Genomic DNA, 18159 nt, shown 5'->3' on the forward strand with positions numbered 1-18159 from the left:
TAAACTTAATCCAGAGAATCTCAGGTTTTTCTGCAGTTTCATACTTGAGCTCTGAGCAGTCATACTGCTCTCTTACATACAGTGCAACTCCCCCACCTTTTCTGCCCTGCCTGCATTGACTCACCAAAAATTGCCTGCATTGACTTTGATGGGAGTGGAGTTAAGACAATGCTGAGAACTTTTGAAAATCCCATCCTTAATCCTTATAGTTTTTTTATTTTTCGTGGTGGGCTAGTGCCCAGAGGCCCCCATTAGGACCAGGGTCCCATTGTGCTGGGTGCTGTACAAACACATTTGAAGACAAGGTATAAAAGTGTCACGGATGCTGGTAAGTCAGGGGTTCCCAAACTTTTCACTGGCACGATCCTGTTTTAATTAATTATTTCCTCTTAGGACCCCAGAGAGCCCATGTGCGAGGTAATGCCACATGGAGGATGCCATTTTGTAGCGCAAAATGGCGTCCTCCACCCAGCAAGGCTTCGCAAGAACTGTATGTGCGAGGTCACACCGCATGGAGGACACTACTTTGCTCTCCAAAGTGGCATCCTCCATGCTTTGTGACCTCTCACCTACCAGACACGTGAGATCACGCTGTGCGGAGCAAAATAGTGTCCTCTTTGCGCATGCGTGCGCGCACACATACTCACACGATTGCTGTGACCCTGTCTGTTTCTGGCGTGACCCCATTTGGGTCAGAACCCACAGTTTGGGAACTGCTGTGTTAAGTAGTTTACCATAAAATTGGTAAATAATCTGGTTGGGGCTGAGGTCTGAGTTTCATTTGGAAAGTCACTGTAAAATTCATCCCTTTTGGCTCCAAGAAAACTAAAATAGTCATTTTTTGAGGGGAACTCACCAAAAAATGGCGCTGGCTAGGCTCTGTGGGCTAACAGAATCCTGTTGCCCTTTGCTGTGGACACAGCAGTCATTGCTCTTTTCTTTTCTGGGGCAAGCCAATGTTCCAGGCTTCCATTGCTGGTATCACAGCAGCAGCTGAAGTCTGCAAGTGAGGGTATCAATGGCACCTTCTTGCTTTTTTTCTCTAATATCTGCAGATTGACAGGTTTAGTACATCTTGCTCCTGTTAGCCCTGCAAAGCCAAGACAGCTGTGGGAGAGTGGACTGAATTCTGTTTCTCTTTGTGCATCAATAGACTTGTTTACTAAATTCTGTTCCGTCATCCTTGTACGAGGCTATGGGATTCTACAGGTGACATGGAAGGCCTAATTCGAAGGCATAGAAATAAATGCTAATTAATTTTAATCTCCAGCACCTTTATTACTAGTTTGAGCTTCCAATCCCAGGTTAAATTAGCAGGGTTGGCTATTGGAAAACTACCGCTGGATTCTTACTTTCCTCCAGGTCACCGGTATAGGTTATTGGAGACTGACTGCTCGTTTGGTGATTCGCCTGTTCCTAAAAACGTATCAATCCATTATATATATTTATTTTTTCACTTGTAAAGTCACCACATTTGATTCTCTTTAATCAAGAGACAACCAACATGAAACCCCTGTATCCCGGTGCTTCTCCACTTTCAGCATAGAATCACATTTTAATGAAATTTTTCAGGGTGGTTCTGCTGGTTTTGGACAATACTGACAGTGGGAGGAGCTGACCAATAGCATGCAAATGTAAGCTTATTCAGTTGTGCTTTGCAGACCTTTCTTTCTGAGGCATATGTTTTATGGCCAAATGGAGGTGGCTGCAGATTAATTACCTGTTAAATTTATTGGCTTTCTAGTCTAGGGAAAAATTCAGTCTTTAAATTTCATTACTGCTCCAGCTTCCCTCATTTCACCGTATTGATCTTGACATTTCATAAAACAATTTGTTTAATTCACTTAGAAAAGTTGCATTATATGGTTGGAATGGAATCACCATTCTTTTCCCCTTCAAGCTTTCTCCAGATATATTTTCATTCTCTTCACAGCACAGTTGAGCGAGCAGGGATGAATGTACGGCATAGTTGAAACGCTGTGGGTTGTAAAAGACCATCACGAAAATGGGATAAATAAATGTATCTGGTGATGCTGGCCTGAAAGTTCTGACCCTCGCAGACTGCTGTCTGTGTCATTCTAGCATGTACGGCGTCTGGGTCTGGGATCTAGTGTCAACAACGCTCCCAGACTCAACATTTGAACCATTTGATTTGCACAGCTTTCAGAGAATTTGGAAGAACAGACTATATTTATATGTGCTGTGTTTCTACTGAAGGAAGCTAAAGCAGTTCTCACAAACTTTTTGGGCAACACTGCAAGCTGATGGTTCTTAAGACTTCACCTATATCAGTCCATGTGGTGTCTGATCTACCAGGGAGGGAGGGAGGGCTACTTGCAGTTTGAGATTAAGGTTTGGTGAAATCCAAGATCAGTGGCAGGTTAGAGCATGCAAGACTCCATTGCTGGTAGGTGAGGCAGTTTGGTCTAGTGGATAGAGCACTGGACTGGGCCCCAGGAGACCTGGGTTCTATTCTTGACTCAGCCACTAGCTTCATGGGTGACCTTGTGTAAGTCACTTCCCTTCCCTGTGCCTCAGCTTCCCCATCTGTAAAATGGAGCTGATGAGCTCATTGTCCAGCACTCCGTGATATACTGATATCTGATAGATCAAGCTAGCACGTAGGGCTGACCTGACCACTGAAGGGGTGAGTGGCTTGTGGGGATCTGGTGTATTGGTACTGCCCCGGTGAATGTTCAGACCCAGGATGTACCAAGCGCAAGTACAGAGCAAAGTCAGTTTTGTACAATGACTGAGTGTGCATATTTCTCTGTCTCCATCATGCAATATGGTGGGCCGTAACCTGCTTGTATTGACTGTGCCTTTCAGCTTCCGGACCGGTTTAAGTTCGCTCCGGAGATGGAAACCTATGTTAACTCATTCCTAGAGGGCTGTGATGATCCAGAGAAGCAGCGGGCAGTGATGATTGGCTTCTCCACTCTGACCAATCAAGGCTATCCGGTTGTGCCCAGCTTCTGGAAGGTGGTGAAACACTTGCAGCCTGTAGCATTGCTGAAATATGTCGACTGGCTCAAGAGGATGTTTCTTAGGCCAGAGTTTGACTGCTGCTTAGATTTCACCACCAGCCGACAGAAGCAGAACCAGGAGAAAGTAAATATGTGAGTGTATTTACAGCACAGCTCCCTCCTCTCTCTGATGCGTGTTGTATGCATCCTCCCATGTTTAGCTCTGTTCGGTTGGCCTGGAGGAGATGTGGGGCATCTACAACAGCTGATTCACAAAGGCACTTTTAGCTGGTCCTAGGTCAGGAGCAGCTCGTGTTTTCTGTTCCCTTTATCCTTACTGGGAAACCATAGAAATTTCCTATTGGGAAAACCTCCTGGGAAAATTGGGGAGTCTGTGTAGGTGGTCTTTCTCACTGAGTCATTACTGTGCTACTAACCCAGCGGGGCACTGTGTCGCTCAGTGTCTTTTCAAACTGAGATGTAAAACTTAGGTCCTGATCAGTTGTGTTACAGCACTTTGTGTGACAGTTGGAGCACCGGTCAAATGATAGTTTGGGTAATGCTTACTTAAAATTCCAACTGCACTCCCTCAATTTTAGATGAAGTGAAGGATAGGGTCCTGTCTGTCTTAACTGTTACTGTGGTGTGGTACGCCAGCATGATGCTTCACCCCAGACATGGGCAAAGGCTTGTAAAGCATTTTGTGATCTTCCCGGGTTAAACACACTATGTCAGTATGTTGTACTCTCTTTGTGAATAAAGATCTTCAACCATAGGAACATTCTTGCTTTTCTTGAAGCAGTTTTTGGTGGAACACAGAAGCTCACTGGATCAGAATTGATCTGAGTTCATATTTGTTTATAAAGTGCATTTATACCAGCTGAAGAGCAAATGTAGGTCGCTTAGGAAAGGTAGCTTTATACATGCATCTGTCACTTCTTTCTGCATATGTGTCAGTATATGCTGCATTTGAGCTGATTTCTAGCTATATAGGGGCTTTGAGTTGCTAAAAGTCTACACGGTATTCAGATTCTCATCACCCATTGTTTCAGGGTTTTCTTATCCAGTGCAGTGTCTGAGCTTCTGTTTTATAATTGTATCCATTTGCTTATTGAAAGGACCCAGCACCGAGTGGTTCGGCTGAGAAAATGGATTATTGCCCGACTAGTCAGCATCATTGACAGTCAAGGGAAGAAGGAAGAGGATTTGGTGACAGACATTGTCAGGTGAGAAGGATTTAAAGACTACTTAGTGTCACCCAAGGGTGGGGTGATTCTTGCTAGAAGGCTGGAGTGGTACTAAAGCAACTGACAAGCAACCTTGGGCCAGTCACTTACGGTAAAAAGAACGAGGAGTACTTGTGGCACCTTAGAGACTAACAAATTTATTTGAGCATAAGCTTTTGTGGGCTGAAACCGACTTCATTGGATGCATGCAGTGGAAAATACAGTAGGAAGATTATATATATAGAGAGAGAGAGAGCTAGAGAGAGCTAGAGAGAGAGAGAGAGAGCTAGAGAGAGAGAGAGCTAGAGAGAGAGAGAGCTAGAGAGAGAGAGAGCTAGAGAGAGAGAGCTAGAGAGAGAGAGAGCTAGAGAGAGAGCGAGAGAGCTATAGGTATAAGACATTCAAAGTTACAACATTCAAAAACCAGTCGGAGACCACTTCAGTCTCCCTGGTCACTCGATTACGGACCTAAAAGTTGCAATACTACAACAGAAAAACTTCAAAAACAGACTCCAACGAGAAACTGCTGAATTGGAATTAATCTGCAAACTGGACACCATTAACTTAGGCTGGGATAAGGACTGGGAGTGGATGGGTCATTACACAAAGTAAAACTATTTCCCAATGCTTATTTTTTTTCCCTGTACTGTTCCTCACACCTTCTCGTCAACTGTTGGAAATGGGCCATCCTGATTATCACTTCAAAAGGTTTTTTTTCTCTTGCTGATAATAGCTCACCTTAACTGATTACTCTTGTTATAGTTGGTATGGCAACACCCATTTTTTCATGTTCTCTGTGTGTGTGTGTGTGTGTATCTATCTCTCTTCCTATTGTATTTTCCACTGCATGCGTCCAGTGAAGTGGGTTTCAGCCCACGAAAGCTTATGCTCAAATAAATTTGTTAGTTTCTAAGGTGCCACTCCTCGTTCTTTTTGCTGATACAGACTAACATGGCTACCACTCTGAAACCTGTCACTTAGGGTAGAATTTTCAAAAGCACCAAAATCACTAAGGAGCCTAACTCCCATTGATTTTCAGTAAGACTTAGGTTACTTAGGCACTTCATATGTGCTTTGAAAATTATACCCCTAAACTTTTGGGCCAGAGTTTCCAAAGGTATTAAGGTGTCTTATCTGCATCTTCAAGCACCTAACTACCTTAAAAAGTAGATCTTTGTTCCTAAATGAGTATTGTAGTAATAAAAATGATGTTGCAGGGTGTTAAAGGCCTTTTTTGAGGTACTGAGCGCCCTCCTCTTCCATTAACTGCAAGTACCTGGCAGGGTCGGGTGCCTATAGAATTAATGAGGCCTAATTAAAATTTGTGAAGTGCTTGGAGATGCTTGCATGAGAAATGCTAGATAAGCACATGCTGTTTACAATATTGAATTTGCTTTTTGTAAAGGCTGCTTTGTACAGGTACACAGAACCCAAGTCAACTCTTCATTCTGCTCTCTTCCTTTCTCCTCTCTAGGTTTTGCTTCTTCCATGCTTTCTTCGAGACCCAGAAACCAACCTCTGAAATACCAGAGACGAAAACCCGCCCCTCAGTACCTCTGGATGGACAGTCTCACTCGACAGCTGCAAACTTGTTTTTCAGGTATGGACTTTGCCTGCGTGCATTTAATGTTAGAAGTTGATCTCCTTTCCAGAGAAAAGGAGCATATTATTATTTATTATTTGTATTGTCCATGGCTGGGGCTTCTAGGTGCTAAGACAAGTACCCCATGATAAGTACTGAACAAAAAGATGGTCTCTGCCCCCAAAGAACTTACAATCCAAGTGCCAGGAAACAATGGGGCAATATTGTCTAAATAGACAAGACAAACACAGGGTAGGGGAATGGGTAGAACACACAAGCAGAGTGAACAATGTGATGGTGGGAAACCTCATGTTCATTCCACCATTTTTTGGGGGGAGGGGGTACTTAGGAGAGTGTCTGCTAAATGGGGGGAAAAAGGGGACGGGGGAGGGGGATAGGACAGGTGTAGAGTGAAACTGAGGTGAGAAGGGAGTGGGAGGGTTGGCGCCAACAGCCCATCAGCACAGGGCTCTGACAGCCAGAACATTCTGGAATTTTGACTTGGAATGTCCTGAGGTCCCAGCTTTGGCCGCTTCTGAGGAGTCTCTGGCTGGCTTCTCTGGGGTGGGGGGAAGGCACTGCCTTGTCCTAGTGCCCCCGGGGGGGGGGGTGTGTGGTGTCTCCCCTGCACAGTTGTGGGTCCGAGAGGGATGTGGCTGGACCTCGTATTGCCCCCTCCCCTGCAGTACGGCAGTCCCTGCGTTGGGTACTTCTGGCCCTACCAGGTGCGTGGCAGGAGACGGGGGTTATTGCACTTCCGTTGCATGAAGTGTTGTGTGCTTGTGCATCAGTGCAGCTATCACTGAAAGCCCTTTCCTTAGAGGTCCTGGGTAAAACTTCCTAGAAATGCTTAAGCGTCTTCTGAAAACAATAACTGACTCAAATTGTATCTGTGTTGTGCTGAGGTGAAGCCAGATTGCCTTTCTCCTCCAATTTCAGTTTGGCTCCCATTAACTGGCTGAGGGGAGCGCTATTTATGGACTCCAGAGAGGTGGGTTTTGTTTTGACACTGCAGAGCCTGGCAGGGTCATGTGGCTACTCTCTGTTGCCTGCCAGTGGTGTAATACAATTCCAGTGATCCAGATTCCCTCGATCCCAAAAGCGTAGTTATCCGAATCCACAGTGTGTTCCAGTTGTAGCCCGTGTTGGTTAAGATAAGTATCGGTTTATCTGACCACCTGGTTATAGGCAAGTTTCGGCTGTCCCATTTCTATGAACAGGAGTGCGTTGTTTTGGGGACCTGCTGATTGGTGCTCCACTGACCCTGCCTGTTCTTAGGCAAAAGAAATGGAGTATTGATCTCAGGGACATTGCTGCAGCTAACGCTCTTCTGTCAGGCAATTGAGAGGCCAGGTGCTCAAGTGCCCCTCTGTTGGAGGTTGGGAGAAGGGAGGAGGAGGTGGGGGGAGTATGAGTGGAGCGGTCACTTTGCAAAGAATCCTGTGAAGCGTTGTGGGATAAAGGGTTTGGGGAAGGATGGCCTTGTGGTTATAAGACACTGGACTGATAGTTGGGAGATCTGGGTTCAATTCCCAGCTCTGCCACAGACTCCCTTGATGACCTTGGGCAAGGTACTTAATCTCCCCTGTGCCCCAGTTCTCTATCTGTAAAATGGGGATCATGCTTCCTGCCACAGTCTACTTAAACAGGACAGGAAGTCCTTCAGGGCAGGGACTCCTCTGACTTTGTGTTTATACAGTGCAGCTGGTTTTGGTTGGGGGGTTTAGCTACAGCTGTAGTACAAATGGGACCACAGAAGTGAACCGTGGCTACATTTTGGGCTCTGGAAGCAAAAAGCTTGCAAACTGATGTTAAATTAAATAAATCTGTGGAGCTACCCAGAAAGGAATAGAATGAGTGAGCCGTGTTTTCAGACCGGTTCCTCTAACTCATCCCAGCCATTGTGGTGTTGGGAACGGATGGTGAAATAAATCAGGCTCAGTGGGGCGCTAGTCCATAATTAGTGTGTCTTGATGCTATAATAATCCAGTAAAACTAATGAAAACAGCAGCATTTCTCCATGTTAATGTGTCTCTCTCTGCTGTCTGCTTGCTTTTCAGTTTGCTTCAGATTTTAAACTCTCTGCCCGTGCTGGGAGACACGGCAGAAGCTGCAGCCCTGAGGGAGAAGCACATCCACGGTGTGACTGCAGACAGGAACCTGTGGATCTACCTCATTATCCAGTACGCCAGCGTCCTCCTGTCTCATGAGAAACATGTCAAGGCTGTGACTCCTTTCACCGCTGAACAGAGGGCTGCTTGGGACCGGTGAGAGGCTTGGGAAGTCTGGTGACTAGCTGTGGGGATGAGGAACGGCATTCGGAATGGCTGATGCATGCAGGAAATTGAGGCTTGCTTAGCAGAGTGCAAGAGATTTGGGGAAAATGGGCTCCATGAGTGTGTTTGCCCAGTCCCTTCTGTTGGTGTCTCTAAAACTGTGAGCTATGCCTCTGCTTTTGGGTCAGATCATCCTAGATCAGCTGATTTGTCTAGGCCGATGGGTATGTAACATGAGACAGTGGAAGCTGCCTGACTGAATAAGCATCTCCTCCACTCTGGGTGAAGCAGCCTGTATCTGCCTGCTTAGTGTTTGCTGAGGGTGTATCCTAGATGTTAGAAGTGGATAAGCCCTGATAGGGCACCTAGTCTAGTGACTTGGCCAGTGCAGGATTGTTCCCTATTCTGTACTATGCTTTTTATTGCTTTGTCCAGTGTGGTTGAACCGTCCTAAGCAGTGCGGTTCTGTTCCTTCCCTTTGGAGACCCGTACTCAATGTTTTGTTAGTCTGTGGAATTCTGCCTGAAATCCGGCCTGTGTTTTCCCTTTAACTTCACCCCATTGCGCCTAGCTAGACTCCCTTGCACCAACTCTAACTCTTCCTCTTTCCTCCCTTCAGATACTTGTTGATGGTCATGTGACTTCCCACTGCCATTAGCTTTCCCAGGCTGGATTTCTCTTTTAATCTTTCTTCCTAGAAGGCCAGTTCCTTTGGCCCCTATCTGACTGTTCTTTTCTGAACTCATTCTCCTCTAAATAAGTATGCTGTTGCTGTGTATTCAGCTGAAGTCTATTGGGAATCCATGCCTTGCCCTAAATACATTGTTATTTAGAAACCATACAGAGAGTGCTATTGCGAGAATTAAAGCGAAGACCTCTGTTACTGCCAATTGTTAGTCAAAGACAGATCCTTTCCTACATGCTTTGATGTCATTCTGGTCTAGTAAAATTGCCTCTGAGTATCTGAAGTGGTGCAGTTGATCTTACTGGTCCCTGCACAGGTTAACTGAAGCTCTTGCTCTTGTTTGAGATTACATGAACTTTATCTTGTAACACTGAAAGGCCCATCGTTGTTTGTCTCTTCAGAATGCTGCAGTCTCTGGAGAACCTACAGAAGAAAGAGAAGGAGTCCCGCAGTATGGAAATCTTTGCTTTCCAGCACCTTCTGCTCTTAGTGGGCATTCATCTGTTCAAGGTAACAGCCGTAGTGCACATTGAGCTATATAAACCATGCTGATGTCTGCTGGGCTTTTTCAACCGCTGGCTGGAACAGTTTGAGGGTTCCTTTGTGTTTGGCAAGATATGACAAGAATCCAACACTGGTCATAAGCATTGAGCTTTCAGCCAACAAAGGAAATGCGTTTGGCTATCAGGTAGGGAGCAAGAGTGATTGGGAGCTGGCATCCTGGTTTCTAGTCCCAGCTCAGCCTCCAACTTGCTGTGCGACTGTGGCAAGTCGCATACTTTCTTTGCTCCTAAATGGGATAATGTTGCTGCCTTCTCTGGGGTGTTGTGGTGGTTGATTAATGTCTGTAAATGTTTGGAGTTCCATTGGTGAGTGGTATTTATACACATGCAAAGTTATTAATACAGTGGGGGTTGGAGGACTCACGTTGGACTGTCCATCAGAGTCCTCATTTAAAATATAAAGAGGATCCAAAAATACATTGTACAAAGTGCTGCAATTTTCAGACCCTCCACTTTGGGATTGGCATCTTGTTAAAATAAGAATCATGTCTGCTACTGGTAATACAAAGCAACCAGAAAATCCTCGCTCTCTTTCTCATCTTGGCCACCCCAGCTGCCAGCTTTGCATCATCTCCAGCTCAGGTGTGTGCTATGGGGTGGCCTGGTGCTGACGGCCAAGGTGGGCTCTTCAGTTGTACGTTCTGCTTGAACTGGAATCCCTGGTCTGAGCTATAATATAATGTTCACGTGCACTATATATACAGAAGACCAGTAAAGCGTTTTCTGGCAGTTAATGACTGGAAAGTGAGGGGCTTTAAAACTGCACTCTCCATGCAGAATTGTTCTACATACAAAAATCCTTTTTGGGGGGAGTGTAGGGCAGTTGCCTCTGAAGTGCTGAGATCCCTTCCTTCCCATGGACTTAACTCCCGACTCTCCATGGTACTTTCCTGAAGGCCTGCACAACCCTGAAGCACTGGGTCCAGTAGGTTCCCAACTAGTCCTGTTGACTCCTGCCCTTTGTCCTGCGATATCCACATGGTTGAAATGACAATCCCAACATGTCTGTGGGCCTAGCATCCTAATGGTGGCACATTGTGCTGAAGTCGGGAGCAGAGATGGGTACGTTTCTTGCATTCTCATTGCACTTGCATTGGTAGAGGGTATTCACTGCCTGTCTTCTCTCTCTGCTCGTGTTTTACATCGAACAGACTCCGGCAGAAACCCTAGACCTTCTGAATGACCTTCTGAACTGCATTGAGAGGGCGTTTGACAAGAAATCCAAGAAGAAGAAGCCTGGTGAGTTCCAGTTTAAAGAGAGAGACTTGGGGAATTTATTAACAATCCTTTACTCTGTTAATGTGTTTTCCATTGCCCAGAGCACTGGGAGCCTACCAAAATATAAAGCCCATCTTAAAACAAAACCAGAGGAAGTGCGCTACTAACCAGCAGGAGCTAGGTCCTGCCCTCTGCAGAGAGTGTTGATTTTGGTGGAGGAGGGAGTGGGGTGTGTCTCTTCCCTTCCTCAAGCATACAAAAATATTAGGTGCAACACCCTGATGGTTGCAATCCATATCAGCATAGCTTGTCAGCTGGGGGTCGGCTTGTTGTCCTCTCCCACCAGCAGGTGTGTATGGTGCCCATTCAAAGGTGCTCAAAACCCACCTCCCCATGTGACTAATTCCCTTCACCCTCCCACCCAAGGAGAAGAGCTATGGGGAAGATACTCTGAGATCCTGAGCACCTGGATACTATTGTGATGGCCATGTTATAAATGAGTAGTTTCCTTGGTTAGAAGCTCAGGACAAGGATTCTCGATAAATCTCACAAGGGAATCATCTTTAGGAGTTTGGTCTGAATTTTTACTTATGAAAAAACTATTTCTTAACCACTGAGGGCTAAATTCATTGCTGGCGTAAGTGGGAGCTTCTGCAGTGGATTCGTTGCATCTGCTTTTGCCAGCAGTGAATTCAGCTTACACCATCTGCTTTGAGTGTGGTTATTTGAAATGACTGCTCTCTAAGGTAATCCTTAGGGTAGAACTAGTAACTCATGCATGATCCAGTGATTGCAGCTGGGCACTGGGAGTCAGGACTCCTGGGTTCTAATTCTGGCTCAGCCACTGACTCATTGTGTTGGACAACTTGTGTCCGCTCTCTGTGCCTCAATTTCCCCATTGAGAAACCATGATGATAATACCTGACTTGCAGGGTGTGTTGTGAGGCTTAAGCCTTTCCCTTAACTAATTTTTTCCACAGAGTGGCACAGTAATTCTCTGTGTATATAAAATCTCCCCACTATATTTTCCACTGTATGCAGCCGATGAAGTGAGCTGTAGCTCACAAAAGCTTATGCTCAAATACATTTGTTAGTCTCTAAGGTGCCACAAGTACTTATTTTCTTTTTGCGGATACACACTAACACGGCTGCTACTCTGAAACAGTAATTCATGTAAAAGATATGGCATAGAAAACAAAGCATCAAAAACCAAGCAAGGGACTATGTAAACATACCTCATTAGATTATTAAAGTAGAGCTTGTTACATTGTGGGGCCAATAGGACCTCAAGATCCCATGTAAAAAACCCAGGTACAAAAGATCATGGTTAAGCTCTGTGGTCTGGGGATTGTGGAAGGAAATGAGGGAGAGCATTCGAATTAACTTTCCCTGGCCAAGAGAGTAGGAAGGCTAATGGAGTGTCCAACTCATTGGGAGCAGAGGGCTAAATTCCGTGCTTATTCATCTGAAGGCCCCAGGGTATAAATTCAGAACTGTTTGCTCCTCACAGCACACTGGATGCCCACTGGCATCAGTGGGAGGTTTGCACGGAGATCAGAGGTGAACATGACCTGTATAGATTAGCTAAGTGCTCAGTTATAAGTGGGCCAGTGCGTTTTTTGTTCATCACTTGATGAGAGAATCTGCTCCCCTTTGGGCCACTGCTGCTAGAGTTGCCGTTTGTTTCTCTTTCTTCTCCTCCAAGCCTTCCCATCTTTGTGAGTCGTCTTTGTTCGTCCCTGTGGCAACTCTCAATTCCCCTGCCAGAGGGTATCCGTTCCGCTCCCTGTCCCTATCATCCGTGGAAATGATCAGCTGTTCAATGGTTGATGTTGTTGCTAGTAGTATGAGTGTTGGGATTTAAAGTTGACCCTTCAATCGGATTAATTGGAACGAGGGGAGTTTGCTCCTTCAAGTCATTGGTTCCAGGCTGTCTGTTGATTCAGGCATCCGTTACCCTTGGTTCACTTTTGGAAGGTTTTCTCTCTAGTTGTAAGGCAAAAAATTTACTCCTTTTTTGTTGCGGTTTGTTTTTGTTTGTTTGTTTAAATGAAAGCGGAGAATCTGGAAAATGAATATTTCCAGTAGGCTGGGTCGGTCCTGCCTGCTCTGTACGTGACACCTCTGATTTAGTGGGTGGGGCACTAGCCTGTGACTTAGCAGACCTGTTCAATTCATAGCTCCCCCACAGACTGCCTCTGTGGCCGTGGGCACGTTGCATTTTATCTACCCTGTGCCTACATTCCCCACCTGTAAAGTGGGGCTATCGCTTCCCTGACTCAGTGGGCATGGGGACAAATCCATTAACGGTTGTGGGACTCTTGAATACTAAGGCAATGAGAGCCTTTACATAGCTAGATACAGGCCTGTGGAGCAAACCAGATAGCAGGACTGGCCAGGCCTGTTGCCTGGTGGAATGCTCATTTGCTTTAGGCTGTGTTCTAAAGAAGATTTTAGGTCTGTCATCTTTATAGTGACAGTAACCTTTTCAATACAATTGCATCAACCACCAACATACTGTATTATTCCCAGACCACGTCACTGCAGAAAAACCTGTGTTCTTCCCCCATTTGGCTAGCATTATTATATTTTTGCCTGATGGAGGTGTCTGTAGCCCTTTCTTGGAAGTACCTTGAGAGCCTGGTGCCCAAGTTTTAATTTCTCCTGTGCTGATGCCTTTCTGTTTCCTGCACAGATAACGAAGAGCCAGAATGGGTGGAGGTGATTGTGGAAATTCTTCTATCCCTCCTCTCCCAGCCCAGCCTACTCATGCGCCGGGTCTCCAAAAGTGTGTTTGGACGCATATGTCCTTACATGTCAAAGAAAGCCCTGCACCTGATCCTGAATGTAAGTGAGGGATCTGGGGTGGGAGCTGGATTGGTTGAAGTTTCTGATTTCACAAGTAAAGTGAGGTTTTGGTTAAATGAGGACAGTAAGGGGGCATCCTATGGCTTGGGGGGTTTTGGTAAAGCAGATAGCTCCTTCACCTTCTAGGTTGCAGCCTGCTATCTACCTGCCTGTGTCATTCTAGGTCCAGGAGTATGTGTCCAGTTTCTAGCTCAGGGGTTAAAGGAGAGGCCACCGTGAGAGTGCATGCTATGAAATGGGAATGTCCTAAAATACGTACTTCTGAGTCTTAAAAGAATCTTATGAGAGGATTTGTGCAGGGCCACCTGTTCTTGAACCAGCGAACCTAGGACAGCTTATATTTGTCCACCTTTTTTTCCTTTGTTATCTTTAGTTTAGGAAATTATTGGGTCACTTTATACATCAGTGTGCTTATATGTTTTAGCATGAATCATAATTAAAAAAAAAGAAAAGAAGCTAAAAGTACCTGAAGTTCAAACTCTGAAAGAATAGTGTCACACCGCTACCTAATGTTGCATCTGATGAGAGAAGAATCTATCGATTGCAAAAAACAACTCGAAAGTACTTGCTATGAGGAATGTAATGTGTATTATGAGTTAAAATAGATGTCTGTTCATTTTACCACTCTCTTCCTCTCATATTTTCCTTTCCCCCTCTTATTTGTTAGTTGTAGAAGTATCATATGGCTTTTTTTCAAATTTTCTGGTATGGGTTTCCATAAATAGCAGGTGTAAAACTATTGACAGAAGCTAGAAAGGTATGTTTTTCTAGTCTGTTATAACTTGGTCATTGTTCAGCTAATTCAGTTTGCTGAAAACAGCTGTACATTCTGTGTGTGTGTGTGTGTATATATATATATAAAAAATCAATCAAAGTAAAACTTATTTGGAAAACTCTTCCACAGGTTCTTGATCCAGAGCAAGACCAGGATGAGGAAAGTGCTGTTGTTGTGATGGAAGAAACAGACAAGAAGAAGAAAACCTTGCTGGAGGATACGGTAACTCTCTTTCATTTAAAGAAATAATCTTCCATCCCTGACCATTGAAAACAGTATTACTGCAGATCTGTGGCTTTAGAAGTTAGTTGCATTTCTCTTTTAATGAAATGACTGCTCCTCTGCTAAGGGATATTTTTCTGATGCAGTCCTAACATGTCTTGTTGAAAGTGCCTAAATGTTAGTCTCTTTGTGCTGAAGACAAATACTGTTGGAAATACAGCTTTATAAAGTGTGTGATTTCCAGTGGACAGGTCTCCGCATCGGACAAGCCACCATGATGATCACCTGTTGTTGGCAGTTAAGCAGAAGAGCCACAGCCTGAATAGTTGTGACAAAGGATTGTCTGGACCCTGGAGCTCAGAGTTTAGGAACTGCAGAGACTCAAGTGGTGTGGGCCAAATCCAAGTTCATTAGGCATGAAAATAACTCTCCAAAGCAGGTTCCCCAACAAGGCCCCTTCCTGCAATGCCTGCAGGTCTTTTTCTCCAAAGCCAGTACCAGACTGACTTCTCTTTGGGAATTCTCTTATTTTATAGCCTAGAGAGGTTTCCCGGCCTGCCCTGCTCTTTCTGCTACAGTGATATCCCTTTCATGCAGACTTGATGTCCTTTCTGCCAGCATCACTCTTTCCCCATCCCTTTTGAGGCACACAGGCCGGGCAGCATCGAGAAAGCGTGCGTTGCCATTGCTTGTTCTTTGTCTCACCAGCGTTAAATTCGCATGCCACTTAATTGGTGAGGTGGACTCTTTTTTTTCTTCTTCACAGAATGAGGAGGAAAGTGCCGACTCTTCTGATGACGACAGCTCCGAGGAAGATGGAGAGGAAGACCGTGAAGATGAGAATAATAATGAAGGCGTAGATGAAAATTTTCGGAATCAGCTGATGAATGTCCTGCAGGCGGGGAATGCATTGGTAGGTGTTGGCAAAGCTGCAAGACGATTGATGCTTCGAGAGAGTATAGGGGAAGGCTCTGAATATTCTGTGGTACAATATAACTAAGGCCCTGATGCGGTGTAATCCACTTTCTTTCTGGGTAGGAGGAATTCTGATCCAGCTATCCTTTATATGTATTTGAAACCCGTGGCTGGTGTTTTCACAGGAGTCTAAGGGAATTAGGCATTTAACTCCTATTGAAAGTTAATGGGACTTGGATGCCGAGCCCCATTTAGGCTCCTCTGTAAATCTTGGCCTGTAGCTAAAAATGTATGCCTTAGGTGATATTTGTGTGGACTGGCACACCTGGGTTATGCCAAGCGGTGTCACTAGAGGTCTGGATTCAGGTTGGTCTGTGTGTGGGGGCGCAGTGCCTTCGTATGCTGCCTGTGGAGACTTCTCATGTCAGTGGTAGCAGAGCATCAGGGGCAGGGGGGCAGGTGATAATATTGAGCATTTATGTAGCAGGTTTGGTTGGATTTTCTCTAAGCCCTTCACAGATGGGGCTAAGTGTTACCCATTTTACTGATGGAACAACTACAGCACAGAGGGAGCTGCCAGAGATCACACCATGAGCCAGAGACCAGAGGGAAACACAGGCCTCTTCCCTGTCACCTGGTCCAAACACTAGGCTTCTGCAGTCATCTGTAACCCTGAACTCGTCAGATGGGAGGGATTGGAGCACAAAAGTTGTCCTTCTCTGGCCGCTTTTTTCCCCCCACATGCATCCATGTTGGAAGCAGTCTGAGCTGGGCCCATATAGTGCAAGTGTTTCTGCCTCTTGTCCTTTGGTGGGTCGGGTGGCTGGAAAGCACCCAATTACCTGTCCAGTCAGTTTCGCAGTAACCTGGCCATCAGAGACATGCATGCAAGACATAGGCAGGTAGTTGCCCTTTTACACATCTCTGCAGCCTTCTCACAACCCTTTGCGTAGTAGGCTTACGCTGGGCTAATCTTTGTCGGGTAAAAGCTTCTAAACCTCAGGTCGGTCTCCACATGTGGGGAAGTCTGTTGGACACCTGTGCTAGCCAAATCCATCCTGTCCCTCTTGAGGCTTAATGGCTAGAACTCTCCATTGCTCTAAGTGTTTGGACCCCAGTGAACTGCAGTCCCAAGAGGCTGAGGAAAGGGGGATCGAATTTTAAAATAAGTAAAATTACTTTTTTGTTTTTTAAAGGGAGGAGACAAGAGTGATGAGGATGTGGATGATGAAACCATGCTGGCCCTTGATGAGAATGTTTCGGCCCTCTTTGCTGAGCAGCAGAAGCGGATCCAGGCAAAGAAGGATGAGAAAGAAAAGATGCGGAAGGAGAAAATCTTACGGAGGGATTTTAAGATTAAGGTAGGAAGCAAATATCCTATTGAATGGCTCATGTCTATCTTTGTAGCATGTTGTTAAACAGCGGGGTGTATTTTATTGCATTGAATAAGCTGCTAATGCAGCCAAAAACATTAAATGTGTCTTTATATTGTAAGCTTCGTTTGACAGGGACTGTGTTTTGTTCTGGTTTTTGTACAGCTCCTAGCACATTGGGGTTCTAGAGCATGAATAGGTCTCCAAAGACCTACTACAGAATATATAATAATAATTAATTAATAATAAAGAAGCAAAGCTTTTCAAAAGAAAACAGTGATTTTGGGTGTCTTAGCTGGCTGTTGTATGTTCAGCTGGGGGTGCCTTAAAGGGGCCTGATTTTTCAGATGGTGAGTACTTGGCACTTTTTGATTTTATGTCTCAAGTTGAGCACTGAGAAATGGAGGCACCCAAAATCCCTCCTGGAAACTCTTGGCTGTATGTTTTTCCCTGAGTTATTAGGTATAATAATGGCAGGGCTTGGAGATGAACTCGGCAGTGAAAAGAGTTTCCCTAGGTAGCTGTGAACGTAGTATTAATTTGTGACCACTGGGTGACAGTAGAACCTGTAGAATGGATTTGCAGTTTGTCAAGCTGCTTCATCTGGTAAACGGATTCTTGAGCAGTAATTTATAAATAGGGCCCTATCAAATTCACGGCCATGAAAAGCATGTAATGGACCATGAAATCTGGTCTACCCCTGTGAAATGTGGTCTTTGGTGTGCTTTTACGCTATACCTCATACCTTACCTCATAACACAAGAACTAGGGGTCACCAAATGAAATTAATAGGCAGAAGGTTTAAAACAAATAAAAGGAAGTATTTCTTCACATAACGCAGTCAACCTGTGGAACTCCTTGCCAGAGGGTGTTGTGAAGGCCAAGACCATAACAGGGTTCAAAAAAGAACTAGATAAATTGATGGAGGATATGTCCATCAATGGCTGTTAGCCAGGATGGGCAGGAATGGTGTCCCTGGCCTCTGTTTGCCAGAGGCTGGGGATGGGCGACGGGATGGATCACTTGATGATTACGTGTTCTGTTCATTCCCGCTTGGGCCTGGCACTGGCCGCTGTCAGAGGATGGGATGCTGGGACGGGATGGACCTTTGGTCTGACCCAGTAGGGCCATTTTTATGTTCTTATGCTATACAGATTTCATGGGGGAGACGAATGTTTCTCAAATTGACCCAAAAGGGAATTTCGGGGGGGGGGGGGTGTCACAGGGTTATTTTAGGGGGATCGTGGTGTTGCCAACCTTACTTCTGCGTTGCCTTCAGAGCCGAGTGGCCAGAGAGCAGTGTCTGTTAGCTGGGCTCCCAGTTCTAAAGGTGGCACCCTCCCAGCAGTAGCGCAGAAGTAAGGGTGGCAATGCCATACTATGCCATCCTTACTTCTGCGCTGCTGCTTGCTGAGCTGGGCGGCCGGAGAGTGGCCGCTGCTGACTGAGTGCCCAGCTCTGGAGGCACCAGCACAGAAGAAAGGGTGGTA

At 45.4% G+C, this 18159-nt stretch overlaps 1 protein-coding gene across 3 annotated transcripts in view; it reads left to right on the plus strand.

The window, feature by feature from the left end:
• MYBBP1A (MYB binding protein 1a) overlaps positions 1–18159 on the plus strand; it is an 80996-nt gene that overhangs the window by 10164 nt on the left and 52673 nt on the right. For all 3 annotated transcript variants that reach the window (XM_084651007.1, XM_084651009.1, XM_084651008.1), the window contains exons 9-18: positions 2830–3119; positions 4085–4192; positions 5667–5792; positions 7835–8041; positions 9137–9245; positions 10450–10537; positions 13212–13363; positions 14289–14381; positions 15148–15294; positions 16493–16657. In XM_084651007.1, coding sequence (XP_084507133.1) covers positions 2830–3119; positions 4085–4192; positions 5667–5792; positions 7835–8041; positions 9137–9245; positions 10450–10537; positions 13212–13363; positions 14289–14381; positions 15148–15294; positions 16493–16657 — 1485 coding nt within the window. The remainder of the gene's footprint in view (positions 1–2829; positions 3120–4084; positions 4193–5666; positions 5793–7834; positions 8042–9136; positions 9246–10449; positions 10538–13211; positions 13364–14288; positions 14382–15147; positions 15295–16492; positions 16658–18159) is intronic.

The sequence above is a fragment of the Lepidochelys olivacea genome, assembly GCF_965140295.1.
Source record: "Lepidochelys olivacea isolate rLepOli2 genome assembly, chromosome: 17".
Taxonomy (NCBI): domain Eukaryota; kingdom Metazoa; phylum Chordata; order Testudines; family Cheloniidae; genus Lepidochelys; species Lepidochelys olivacea.